This window comes from Rousettus aegyptiacus, unplaced genomic scaffold (assembly GCF_014176215.1).
Source record: "Rousettus aegyptiacus isolate mRouAeg1 unplaced genomic scaffold, mRouAeg1.p scaffold_m13_p_4, whole genome shotgun sequence".
NCBI lineage: Eukaryota > Metazoa > Chordata > Mammalia > Chiroptera > Pteropodidae > Rousettus > Rousettus aegyptiacus.
The window spans coordinates 92,040,779-92,055,054 of NW_023416307.1; the positions used below are offsets into that span (position 1 = coordinate 92,040,779).

General features: G+C 40.4%; 1 protein-coding gene across 2 annotated transcripts in view; it reads left to right on the forward strand.

Annotated features, from left to right (window-relative positions):
* FBLN2 (fibulin 2) overlaps positions 1-14,276 on the forward strand; it is an 84,862-nt gene that overhangs the window by 36,383 nt on the left and 34,203 nt on the right. For both annotated transcript variants that reach the window (XM_016129581.2, XM_036219484.1), the window contains one exon: positions 13,431-13,542. In XM_016129581.2, coding sequence (XP_015985067.2) covers positions 13,431-13,542 — 112 coding nt within the window. The remainder of the gene's footprint in view (positions 1-13,430; positions 13,543-14,276) is intronic.

A 14,276-nucleotide genomic window follows, 5' to 3' on the forward strand; every position in this document is an offset into this window, starting at 1 on the left:
CCAAAATTGCCATATAGTTAGTTGTCTTCTGTTATTAAACTAACTGTGTGCATGATGGATTGGTAATTAAATCGAATTTTTTGGAAAGAACAATAGGATACAAGCAAGTCATTTATTAAATTCATCTGTAAAACAAAATGTTATTCCAAGAATTGGAATTTCATCAAACTCTAGTTTGAGTGTAAGTATAGTCTCTTAGGCAGCAGCAGTTTCTTAAACTAATAATGAACAAGACATAATTTACAGTTCTTTCTGAGGAGGAGCAGAACACATCTCATGTGTCTTGATGAAGTTCTGAAAGTCCACACATTTGGTGTGTTTGGAGTTTGAGTTACACTGGAAGGCTGTACTGAGAGGGGGCTGGGAGGGTTCCCAGAGGCCTCCGGGAACATGGGAGGGAGAGGGGTGCTCAACCTCGGACCTGGGGCCACTGTGAGCCTCAAGTGATGAGCATCCTAGTAGTCCGGAGTGAGCTTTCGTAGAGGAAGAACAACTCTCCTTTTAGATGAAGGCCACCAGCTGGTGAGAGACCATACACCTTTGGTCACATGCTCTGTTTTAGAAAGATTCTTGTAGTGTTCTGATTCTGGAGCCATCTTCCAGTGATTGGTTCATTCCTAGGTATGAGATCCACTCCTGTGTCTAAGTTCTGTCTTTGTTCGGGGAAAGCTCTTTCTTCCTCACGGACGGGGCTGGTCCCTCTCAGCTTTTGCCTCCAGCTTCTGTATACCTGGTGACATGAGGGAGGCATCTTCTAAAAACAAAAGCAGTTCCATATACTCCTTTTGAACAATTTTTGCACTGTTTCTGATCAGGGTATCTTGTTTTTGTGCAGCTCTTGGGACTTCATCTGGAAATACTCCATGTATGTCCACACATCCCTTTAAAAAGGCTTATTACATATGCTTTCAGCATTGAGCCTTTTCTTCTTAGTTCTTATAATACATTCAGAAATTGCCCTGTATAAGTGTATAACAATCTAACTCTTTAACACCGGCATGAGATTGGGTGGATATAAAATTAGTTATTCAATCATTGTCCTATTGACAGGATTTTGGTCGTTTCTGAACCTTTGCTCTCACAAATTTGGCTGTGGCAAGCATCTATGACATACATATTTGTGCCCATGAGGCTGTCTGTCTGTCAGCAGATTAGATTTCTAGAAGGGGAAATGCTGGGTCACATTTTTTTTTTTTTAAACTGTAATGCATTGCTTTCTCTTTATTGAGGTAAAATTTAATTATTTTAATTATCTAGTGCAGTGGCATTAAGTATTCTCATATCGTTGTGGATCCCTCACCACCATCCATCCACAGAAAAATTTCATCTGCGCCCATTAAACACTAGCACCCCTTACCCCTACTCCCAGCCCCTGGGAACCACTGTTCTACTTTCTTTCTCTATGAATTTGCCTATTCTGGATACCCGATGGAAGTGGGATCATATTTGTCCCTTTATATCTGGCTCGTGTCACTTTTCGGGTCGTATATTTAAAGATTCTTTTAGTCTTTAGTCTTAGAAATTTCTAATCATGCTACCTTTTTAAGTAATGTTTTAGTTGTGAAGTATTTGTGAATAGAAGAGCTGTGGGTCTTATGTGAATAGTTAACGAAGTGTTTAAAGTGGGCACCCAGGAAGGTACCAGCCAGTAGAAACAGAAGCCATACCTAGCCTGCCCGGAACCCTCCCCACTCCACAGTTACCTCCATCCTGACTCCTGCAAGCATGAGTTCTTTCCTTTTCTTTAGATTTTTACCACCCAAACAGTCATTTGCTTTTTCCTGTTTTCAAACTTCATGTAAAAGGCAGTATGCAGTATTCTTCTCTGACTTCTTTCCTTCCCCTACTGTCAAATCTGTATGATTTACCTGTGTTGAGATGTGTGGTTGGAATGCATTCATTCACACATCATGTGATCGTGCCATAGCTTAGTCACCCTTTCTTCTGTTGATGGGCATGAGGTTATTTCCAGCTTGGGGCTACTGTTTGTGGATCTCAGGTGGAGACCATGGGCACCCGTTCCTATTCAACATGTGCCTAAGAATGTAGTTGCTGCAGTATGGGCTTTGCATATCTTCTACTTTACCTGATGTTGATTGCCCTCTATGCTGGCAGGGCTGTGGAGCCCTGATTCTGTGAGGTGTATCAGAGTGTTGTGAACCCAGGAAGCCAGGGAGAGCCTGCTGGGCCAGGGCTGCAGCTGTGACAGCAGCAGATGGCCTTCACCTCTGTGTGCACACTGCTATGAAGAACTGACAGGTGAAGAACATGGTCCCCCTTGGCCTGAGCTCCCACAAAGTGGCAAAGTGGACAGAAATGGGCGAGTCCTTGAAAACCCAGAGGGAAACAGAAAAGATGTGATAGGATTGTCCTATTTGTGCATTTATTGGTCTTTTCCTTTGTTTTTTTAATTAACTAATTGTAGAGTATTGGGGTATATTGCCAACCCCCTTGTGTGTGCCAGTAGGCAGGGAGGCACTGTTTACTGACCACTTGTTTGCCGGACACTGAATCTTCTCATCTCTCCATTTTGTACACTGTGGGCAGAGAGGTCATTTGCCCATTTTATAGACAGGGAGATGGAAACTCATAGGATGAGAGACTTGGCCACGTTCTCCCATGGGTGAGGGGTGAGGCCTATGCTTACAGGGTGCAGCCCTGCCTGTACTCACCTCAATGGCCCAAGGTAGACACTGCTACATAGAGGTGGTGTGAATGGCTTCATGGGACACCATTTGTATTCTTCCTCCTTATTTTCCTAAGCCTGTGCCCTTGGGCTGCACAGTTTAAAACTCTTAGATCTCTGTTTACCCTCTGGTGTTGTTGATGTCAGTGTTACATGAGATGATATATACCAAGGCCCTGGTTATACCCAATCCAGTCCCAGATTTCATTAAGTACCAGGTCTGACTGGGGGCGATGCAATGACTCAGACCCAGTCTTGGCCCCTGAGACCTTCTGAGTCTGGTGGTTGAGATGAGTGTGACATCATGGTGAAAGTAAGTCCCAAGTGCTAATGTGAATGAAGCCAGAGGAGGGAGCTGTTTGCTTTGCCTGGAATGGAGGTGTATGCTAGATGGAGGCGCAGCGGACAGAGAGGCAACAAGTGATGTGTGGTTTAGCTCATTAAGAACGGATAGTTGGACTTTCGATGGTTGGACAAGTAGAGGAAAGGAGTCCCAACATGGGACAGCATGTGCAAAGACAGTGGCAAGGAAAAGCATGTATGGCCAGGGAAGAGGGGTATGAGCTGGGGTGTAAGTCTGTGCTGTGTTGCGACGACCCTCATAGTCACACTGGGGAGGGGCGCTCTTATCTTGTAGGGTGGTCTGTGGACTACAGGGCTCCCTGAGATGACTTAGGGCTGGTGAATGCCAGGTTGTTAAGAGGAAAACTTCAGTAGGAGGGCTGGGGTGCAAATTGGTTTAGATATATAAGTCAGGGCAATCCTCTCTGAGGAGGTGAGATTCCTGAAGAAGGAAAAGGGACAGTCCTGTAGAGAGTGGAGGTTGAGCAGGGCCCAGGCGAGGGTGAAGGATTCTAGGCAGAACATGTAGTATATGCCTAGGCCCCGGAACAGGAATGAGCCTAAGGAGTTCAAGGAGTGGAGGGAGTGAGTGAGAGAGGGGATCAGAGAAGGGGATGAGGTAGGGAGATTGGCAGGGCCACACCATGTAGGTCTTTGTAAAAAAAAGTGGGGATTCCTGGATCTCAAAGGCCTAGGAGAGAGACAGTCCAATTGATTTTTGTGAATGAGAATTCTGGCAATATCTGGAAGATGGACTGGAGGAGGACACAGGTGGGAGGAAGGAGCCTGGTGGACCAAGAGATGGTCATGGTTTGAGGAGTGAGATGGGTGGATTAAGACTCACCAGTGGGTAATGGGTTGGAGGAGGGAGATGAGGAATGAAGAATTGGCCCAGGAGGGCTCTGAGATTGGCAGGAGCCCTTCACTAACAGAGAGAAGACCTGGGGAGAAGTGGTTTGGGAAAAATTAGTTGCGGAACAGATTCTGGCTAAGGGAACACGAGAGTAATGCCCAGTGGCAGTTCCTTAGCCAGCTGTGGGTGTATGCGGAAGACTAGGGCTGGAGTTGGATGTGCAGGAGGGGGTGAGGTATAGAAGGTATTTAAAGCTCAGAAACTGGGTGGCTGCCTGCTAGTCACCTTATTCATAGTTATGTATTTTTTTGTCATTTTGTTTTAGATGAGCTGTCCCCTTTCATTATTTCCTGTAATGTAGGCCTTTCAGTGAGAGAATTCCCTCAATTTTTATATGTCTTGAAAGGTTCTTATTTCTCCTTCATATCTAAAGGAGAGCTTTGCTAGATACATTATTCTTGGCTGGTAATTCCTTTCATTTAATAGTTTGTATATTTGCTTCCATTCCTTTTTGTCTTGTAAGATTTGTGCTGAGAAATCTGATGATAATCTAATGCGCTTTCCTTTAGAGGTTACTCTTTTCTTTTCCCTGGCTGCCCTGAGAATTCTTTCTTTGTCATTGATTTTTGATCATTTTAATACAATGTGTCTTGGATAATTGGGTGTTATGTTGACTTCTTGAATTTCAAGCTCCAGCTCATTCTTTAGATTTGGGAAATTCTTGTCCACTATTTGTCTGAAAATCCTTTCTAGTCCCTGCTCCTTTTCCTGCGCTTCTAGAATGCCCATTATTCTTATATTTCTTCTCCTGATGGTATCAGCTAGTTCTTTTGTTTCTCTTCATTATTTTTCATTGGTTTCTCTCTTCTTCTGTTTTATTTCTACATTTCTGTCTTTGATATCATTGATCCTTTTCTCTGTTTGGTTGACTCTATTTCCCAAGCTTGCTATTCCATTTTTCATCTCTTTCAGTGTGTTATTCATCTCCAGAAGGTCTATTTGGTTCTTTTTTGAGGATTTCCATCCCTTTGCTAAGGAACTCATTCTGCTCATCTAGTTGTTTTTCCAGTTCCTGAAATTGCTGATATGAATCATTTTGAATTTCATTGAGTTTTCAGAAGTACTATCCTGAATTCTTTGCCATTTAAGTTGCATATATCTATGTCTTTAAGTTTATTTTCTGGAGATTTTTCTCTTTCTTTCTAGATGCCGTGTCACCTTGGTTGTTCATTGTGTTTAATGGACTATTTCCCTTCCTGGGCATTAATGGAAATGTATTCTGTTTTTGTTTTTTTTTCCAGAAAGAAGATTTATTATATAAAGGTCTCTCTTTAACCTCTTTCAATGAAGGCATTTTTTTTTTTTTTTTTGGTTTCTAGTAGGTGGCATCTACGCCTCTTAGGTTCTTGTTTTATATATAGTCTTAATAATGCCTCTTTTTTTCTTATAGATATTCTGTCATGCTTGCTACCCATAGTCTCAGTCCTTGTCAGTGTTAGCAACAGTTTTGGTAGTATTTGCTCAGATTCCTCTGGGGCTCTGCAGTGTTCAGTTTTAGAGGATATGAGAGGAGGGGCCCGCTGGGGGATAGGAGCTGCAGCTCAGTCTCACATTTTGCAACCCCGACTGGCAGTAATCAACTGTTGTTTATCTGCTGCCCACGCTTTTCTACCATCCCCAATTCTCTGGTTTCTGCCCTGATGCATGGGCACTGCCGCCAGCTTAATGGAGGTCACAGCTCTCCCAGGCAGGTCTGTTAGGGAACCCGCTGCACCTTTACCCCTTCCCCTCCTCCAGCAGGGAGCTTCCGCTGTGAGAGTCAGTTTCTTTGTTTCTCCTAGTCTACCACCCAGCACTCAGGGTTCTGAACTGTGGTAGCTCTTATGTGCAGATCCCACACTCAGATGTGTTGGTGTGCAGGTTGGATATTTTGTGTTGAGTTTTAGATGTTCAGCTTTTTGTTGTTTCAAAGGTAGAGATCTAGGGATGTCTCTCACTCTGCTATGTTTCAGCTGGCTCACTCATAGTATAATTTGAAGTTGCAGAGTGTGATACGTCTGGCCTTATTGTTTTTCTCAGGATTGCTTTGGCTATTCATAGTCTTTTGTGGTTCCATACAAATCTGATGATTTTTTATTGTCTTTTAAAAAGATATCATTGAGATTTTGATAGGAAATTGCATTAAATATGTATATTCCTTTGGGTAATATGGCCATTATAACTATGTAGATTCTTCCAATCCATGAACATGGAATATCATTCCATTTCTTTGTGCCTTCTTCAGTTTTTTTTTTTTAATGATGTTTTGTAGTTTTGAGTGTATAGGTCCTTCACTTTGTTTTTAAAGTTTATTCCTAGGTTTATTCCTTTTTTTTCTGAAATTCATTGTTAATATATAGGTAACATAATGGCTTTTTGTACATTGATTTTGTATCTTGCAACTTGTACTGTATTTTATTATTTCTAATAGTTTTTTGGTGGTGTCTTTAGGGTTTTCTATATAAAAGATCATGTCATCTGCAAAAAGTAACAAGTTTACTACTTTTTTCCCAGTTTGGATGTTATTTGTTTTTTTCTCATGCCTGATTGCTCTGGCTAGGACTTCCAACACTATGTTGGATAATAGTGGTGAGAATGGACAGCCTTGTCTTACTCCTGGTCATGGAAGGTTTTTAGTTTTTCACCATTAAATATGATGTTAGCTGAGGGTTTGTCATATGTGGCCTATATTATTTTCAGGTACTTCCTTCTATACCCATTTTTTAAGTGTATTATAAATGGATGCTATATCTTACCAAATACTTTTTTCTGCATCTATTTATATGATCTTATGATTTTTATCTTTTGTTTATGTGGCGTATCATATTAATCGATTTGCGTATGTTAAACCATCTTTGTTATTTGAAATAAAAATGTAGATTAAAAAAAAAATCCCTGTGCCCCTGGGATGAAACACACTTCACTGTGGTGTGTAACATTTTTAATGTCTTGTATTCGATTTGCTAGTATTTTATTTAGGATTTTTGCATCCGTGTTTGTAAGAGATATTGGTCTATTTTTTTCTTTTTTTTGTGTTATCTTTACCAGGTTTTGGTATCAAGGTTATGTTGACTTTATAACATGAGTAAGGAAGTATTTGCTTCTCTTCAAGTTTTTGGAAAAGTTAGAGAGGAGGAGATATTAAATCATGTTTGAATGTGTGGCAGAATTTGCTAGTGTAGCCATCTGGTCCCAGATTTTTACTTTTTGGTAGGTTTTTAATGATTCAATTTCTTTACTCTTTTTTTTTTCTTTTCTTATTTTTAATTTAAATCAATTTCCATACTCTTGATTGGTCCTTTTAGATTTTCCAGTTTTTCATTATTCAGTCTAGGGAAGGTCATATAGTTCTAAGAACTTGTGCATTTCTTCTAGGTTATTAAATTTGCTGGTATATAATTTTTCATAGTATTCTTCTATGAGTTTTTTGTATTTGGTATCTGTAGTAACTTCCCTTTCATATCTGATTTTGTTTCTTTAAGCCTTTTTACCCCCTTTGGTTAGCTAGGGTTTTATCAATTCTATTAATCTTTTCAAAGAACTGGCTCTTTGTTGCATTAATTTTTTCTATTGTCTTTTGTTTTTTCTTTTATTTCTGCTCTAATTTTATTATTTCCTTCTTCTGACTTTGGCCTTCATTTGTTGTTCTTTTTGTAGTTCTTTAAGATGCAATGTTAGATTTTTTTATTGGGGATTTTTCTTGTTTCTTGAAATAGGCCTGTAATGGTATAAACTTTCCTCTTATTACTGCTTTGCTGTATCCTAAAAGGTTTAATATGCTGTATTTTCATTCTCATTTTTTTCTATGTATCTTTTGATCTCCCCTTTTATATCTTCTTTGATCCAGTTGTTGTTTAGTTGCATGTTGTTTAACCTCCACATGTTTGTGGTTGGTTTTTCCTGCTTTCTTTTTGCAATTGATCTCCAGTTTCAAAGCATTGTGTTCGGAGTATGTGCTTGGTATGATTTCAGTCTTTTTAAATTTGTCAAGGCTAGTTCTGTGTCACAAAATGTTGTATATTTTTGAGAATGTTCTCTGTGCACTAGAGTAGAATGTATAATCTGATGAAAGGCTTTGAAAATGTCAATTATGTCCATTTGGTCTAATGTGACATTTAAGGCCAGTATTTCCTTATTGATTTTCTGCTTGGATGATCTATCTATAGCTGCCAATGGGATATTTAGGTTCCCTAATATAATTGTGTTTTTTTGTTAGTTTCTCTCTTTAGTTCTGTTAGTAGTTACTTTACATATTTTAGTGCTCCCTGATTGGATGCATATATACCAGTAAGTGTTATGTCTTCTTGATGTATTGTTCCTTTTATCATTATAAAATGTCCATCTTTGTCTTTTGTTATTCTTTTTATCTTGAACTCTAATCATCAATAAATACAACTACACCCACTTTCCTCTGGATGCCAATTGCTTGGGGTATCACTTTCTACCCTTTCACTTTGAGTTTATATTTGTTCTTGCAGCTGAGATGTGTCTCCTTAAATCAGCATATAGTTGAGTTTTGTTTTTTGATCCAGGCTGCTACTCTGTGCCTTTTTATTTGGTGAGTTCAGTCCATTTACTATTTAAGATGATTATTGATGTATAGAGATTTCCTATAGCTATTTTATCATTTCTTTTCTGGTAGCTTTGTGTTGTCTTTATTTCTTTGCCCTTGTGTTTCTGTTATTTTAGTTTGGTGGTATTCTATGACTTTTCCTCTCTCTGTTCCGTCTTGTTTTATGTTATATATCTCAGTTCTGGATTATTTTTTTGGTGTGGTTATCATTAAGCTTATGCACAAGGAAGTTTCATATATGCAGTAGTTCTTTTTATTCTGAATTATCTTATCTCCATTCCTCTTGGCTAATTCAGACCTTTACCCCCCTCCCCTTTTATATTTTTGTTGTGATAATTTATTCCTGTTTATACTGCGAGTTAATTTCCAAGTTGTAGTAGCTATTGTCTTTTCTCTTTTTAAAAATGTTTTTATGTCCTTTAACCTTTATGTTATATTAAAATGTATAATGCCCTATTGTGAGTAAGGGTTTCAATTTCCTGCTTCTGTCTGTCAGTCATCTTCCTCATAGTTTTGTATTTCAGGTAGAGTAATCCCTTTCAGCATTTCCTGTAGTGCAGGTCTCATGGTGGTAAATTCCTCGGTTTCTATATGTCTTTTAAAAAAAAAGTCTATTTCTCTTTCATATGTAAAGGGTAACATTGTTGGATATATTCTTGGCTGGTAATTTCTCTCTTTCAGTGATTTGAATATTTGATTCCACTCTCTCCTAGCTTGTAGAATTTCTGCTTTAAAATTCGATGATAATCTAATGGGATTTCCTTTATAGATTATCATCTTTTTTTCCCCTGGGTTGCTTTGATAATTATTTCTTTGTCATTAATTTTTGACAGTTTTAATATAATGTGTCTTGGAGAAGGCCTTTATGGATTGAGATAATTAGATGTTCTGTTTGCTTCTTGGATTTGAGGATCTAGTTTTTCCCATGGGTTTGGGAAGTTCTCATGGGTTTGGAATAGCTCTCTGTTCTCTTGTCCCTCTCTTCTTCCTCTGGTATATCCATTATTTTTATATTGGTCTTTTTGATAGAGTCAGAAAGTTCTCATAGAATTCTTAACTTTTTAATTTTTTTACCTCTCATCTTTCCTTCCATCTGCATTGTTTCTAGATTTTATCTTTGATATCATTAATTTTTTCTCCATCTGGTCAGCTCTATTTCCTAAGCTTGCTAATTTATTCTTCACCTTTTTTATTGAGTTCTTCAGCTCCAGAATTTCTGTTTGGTGTTTTTTTTTAAAGTTTCAGTCTCTTATATAAAGTCCTTTTTTTTTGTTCATGGTTTTTATTTCTGAGTTCATTAAACTACCTGTCTAAGCTTTCTTGCATCTTGTTGAATGTTTCCAGAACTGCAGCCTTGAATTCGCTGTCATTTAAATTACATATTTCCATGTCTTTAAGTTTATTTTCTGGAGATTTTTCATTTTCTTTCTGAGCTATCTTGTTACCTTGGTTATTCATGATATTTAGTGGATAATTTCTCTGCCTAGGCATTTATGGGAATGAACCGGTGTTTTTAGATTGCTACCTCTTTAGCAGATTCATAAGAAGAGGTCTTTCTCTTATTTTCCAGTAGGTGGCGCTGCATTCATTGCAAATGTTTGATTTTCTCTTGCACTGCTCCAGCCTCTTGGATCTCAGCGGGGTGTAGAAAATGCCTGTAGTTCCTGGGGCGTCTCCTTTGACCAGGTTGCACCACTCCTATGGCAGAATGTTGTCAGTGATGGGCTTCCAAGGAAGCCTGTGAAATCCCAGAGCTGCCCCTGCAACCAGTGCAGTGCTGCAGTGCAGGGGGTGTCCCAGGTGCCCCCACAGGGGTCTGCCATGATGGGTGGGGGCAGGGTGCCTGGTAGAAGCAACTTATGGGTGTGTGGCTTTGTTCTCCTTCCAGTAATGACAGCAACCTCAGCTGCCTCTCTTCTGTATCTCTACTCCTGTCACTGGGATTAACCACAGCAAGCGTCTGCCTCTCAGAAACTGTCTCTTAATTTCTCAGGGCTATAGATACTTTGCTAGAACACAGCTGCCACACTTCTGTATTCAGTGTCTGCTCCATCACTCTGTTCACCCATATTATATACCAATCACTCAGGCAGCAATGCTTGAGGCTACAGAGCGGTGCTTGCCCCCTGATTCCTACCCTCTCTTGAGACCTGCAGTGAGCTCCAGGCTGCTGTCTCTGCTCTTCTCCCTTCCATCCTCTCCTGTTAAGTCAGATTCACCGACCTTCAGGTGTTCTATGTGCTCATCTCTCAGCTCTGTTTGTGTGTCGAGCAGGGAATTCTTTGTTGAGTCATAGCTGTTCAACTCTAACTGCAAAGGGAAAGATTAGGGGACCTCTCACACTGCCATGCCTCTGGCATCACTCTTCTTGGGTATTCTTAAACATTTCCTTTTTTGGATGAATTTTTGAATCAGCCTGACAAATTTCATGTTAGGACTTTGGGGTTGTATTGAAATTATAGATTAAGTAGAGGAGAATTGACATTGTTAAGTTATTGAATCTTCTCATCCAGATACATACTATATAGTCATTTTAATTTCAATAAAGTATACTGTTATATCTATTAGATAATTTTTTATTCATGTAGATTTAGCATGTTTACTTTAGATTTATTTCTAGCATTGTTTCTGTTTTGAATGGGATTTTTTTTCCCTACACCTTTTCTATTTAATTGTTGCTGGCGTATAGGAAAGACACTAATTTGAATATATTGATTTTGGTTTTGACTACTTAATTATAATAATAATTAGTAATTAGTATTCATTTTAATATTGTGTTAGTTTTGATCCACTTGGATTTTCTAGGAAGATGAATCCATAACATTACAAATACAGACTGTTGTCTCTTTCTAATATTTCTTCTGCCTCTTTTTGTCTTGCTTTATTGCATTTGCTAGCACCTCTGGGAAACCACTAAGTAGTGGCAGCATCAGGAGGCATTTTTGTCATATTTTCGACTTTAGTGGGGCATGTGTCTAATGTTTCATCATTGAGTGTGATGTTTTGTGACTTGTTTCTGATAGATACGAGTTATTAAGAATTCTTTTCATTCCTTCTGGTGCCTTAGAATAGCCCTCAGGTTGTTACTGAAGCTTATTTTTCCTGTTTTACAGAAGGTAGTGGAAACTTTGAAATGGACTTGACATGTCCATTTAGTAGATAAAGATGATTCTAGCAAGCTCTTAATCTGTTCCTAGAACCTTTCAGGATGCTGACAGCCCCTTGGTGCATTTGCTCCCCTACATTGCAAGGTGATGTGAATTTCTCCAGGATATTTAGAGGTCCTTGTAGGCTTTAGCAGCTGTGCAGTCATTAGGTCCTCGTATCAGAGAAGGACACTGAGTCTTTAGGGAGGAGAAACACCTACTCATGGTAGTACCTGAGATTTGGCCTCCAGCTCAAAGTTATTCCAATACACCCTGCTGCTCCTCAGCATGGATGTAGATGTACATGTTCTAGAAGAGCTTTATTTTTGAATGTCATTTATTTTCAGACCTCAGAAGGAAATGGTTGGGTCGATTGTACTTCTCATTTTTTTGGCACCTTACACCTTATCATAACCTTAGAAAGGCTTTCTCTTGTTTTATTTATGTATTTTATTCCCTTTTCCTATTGCTATCTTTCTGCCCCACCATAGGCAACAGTTCTCTTATGTTTAATATGTGGATTCTTTTCTTTTTATGTGTTCTTAAAAAGCATGTATTGTTATTTTGTATGCAATGTTTTAGATTTGTATGATGGATCTCACTCGGTTTCTTCCTATTCCCCCTCAGCATCCTGTTCCATGTTGCTGGGCATACATACGTTCAGCTTTGTGTTCTCGTGTGGACATCTTGTCTTTTGTTTCTGACACCTGTGGAGTCCCACATGGAAGATTTCTCCAAATTCTCATCTACTCCTCCAGTGTGAATTTCCAGATTGCCTCTAATCCCCTCAGAATAATGCTCAGGTGCACATCCTTGAGCCTGTCGCATTATGGGCCTGGCTGGGGACCTCTCTGGAATGTACTCCCAGGAGTGGAACCACCAGGTCTTTGTTGATGTGCATGCTTACCTGCACAGGTGGTGGCAGATCGCCCTCCAAAATGGCTGCCAGTCCCCTCTGCCACCCCAGAGCAGATTTATTCCTCTTTCTAATTTTCTCAGTTTAATGGATATGTTCTGTTGGTTTTTTTTTCCTTGTTAATTTTCAGGAGGTTGTTATATTTTCTCAATAGCAATTCTTTGTCAGTTTTAGACATTCCAAAAATGTCACCCGACCTGACAGCAGTCTATTATATGTGTCCATGGAGCTCTTTGTTATACAGAGATTTTTAATTTTGAGGCAGTCAGATTCATCCATTTCTTAGTGTACGGTTTGTGCCTTTGAGTTTTAAGGTGTTCTCCCTGGTCCTGATTCCTTCCACCCTTCCCGGTCACAGAGACTTTTTTCCCATTAACTTTCTTCTGTGGATTTTCCTGAGTTTTAAGCTTCCCTTGCTGCTGCTGTTGCTTTTTAATGTCTTGTCCTGTCTTGGTGTCTTAAGTTGGGCTCCTTAGAAGCAAAACCTGAGTTGGGGTCCTTGTGCATGTGGTGGTTGGGGGAGGTGCAGGGAAGGAGCTGGACAATGCTCCTGATCCCACAGGGAACTCTGGAGTATGAGTGGCCCCACAGAGCTGTCACCTTTGTACTCCCATGCTGCTCACTGACTGGCTGTGCTTTTCCCAGGCCCCTCCCCCATGGGGCCCCCTTAACCTCTCAGGAAGTTCTCCAAAAGGGCTTAAAGCTGTGAGCTGCTGGCAGCCAGTGTGCAGAGCAGCCGGAGTGAGTGAGTTACCTGCCTAGTAACGGGGATCTGGGTAGTCACCAGTAGCACCCACTGTACTTGTTGACCCTAGACACCTTGGACTTGCATGCCTCCTCTCGGGTGGTGACTCTGCCCATGTTGTTCCTCACAGTCTCCACAAAGGACCTGATCGAGACATGCTGCGCAGCCGGACAGCAGTGGGCCATTGACAATGACGAATGCCTGGAAATCCCTGAAAGTGGTGCTGAGGGCGACATCTGCAGGTAGGGTGGGTACTCTGAAGCAGGCAGAGCTGCCCATTCCCCTTCTCCAGATCCCTGCTTGCCTCAGCGCCCAGGCCCTGGCAAGGCAAGGCGAGCACATGCTTCACCTGCCTCCAGGTGTACAAGGGTGATTAGGTGTGGCAGCTTGGGCCAGCTGGTGAGGCTTTCTGCAGGTGAGGAAAGCTCGAGTGGCCTCCAAAGTAAACTAGCCGCATAAATTTATAGCTGGCCTAATGCGCATCGTAAGAGGAGTGTACAGATTAATTGGGTGCTTTTCTTACCACACATCGGAGTTGCTGCTAGGCAGTGCTCAGCCCATATAGGGTTTCCTCTCTCAGCTTTGAGCTGAGGTCCTCAGCCCTCTTTCTTTCCCCACTTTGCTACCCTGGGGTCTCCAAAAGGCTAGCCTCTCATTGTCCTCTTCTGCTGCCTATGCTGGTTGTTTCTTCTGACTTTGGTGTCTCAGCAAATGATTTATAGTCATGTCCTCCGTGTGTCAGGCCCAGAAGACATCTTGGTCAGCCATTAATCACTTCTTTTTTCCAATGATACCATCTTTTCCAACCTACTCATTTTTCCAGACGAGGAAAATGAAGTTCAGAGAGGTGATGTGATTCACCCAGAGCTACACAGCCCATTGGGATTATGGCCAGATTAGACTCCATGTTTCCTAATGTCCAGCCCACCATGCCTCCTTTAGAAACATTTAAATTTTAACCTCGTTTTTTTCCTTT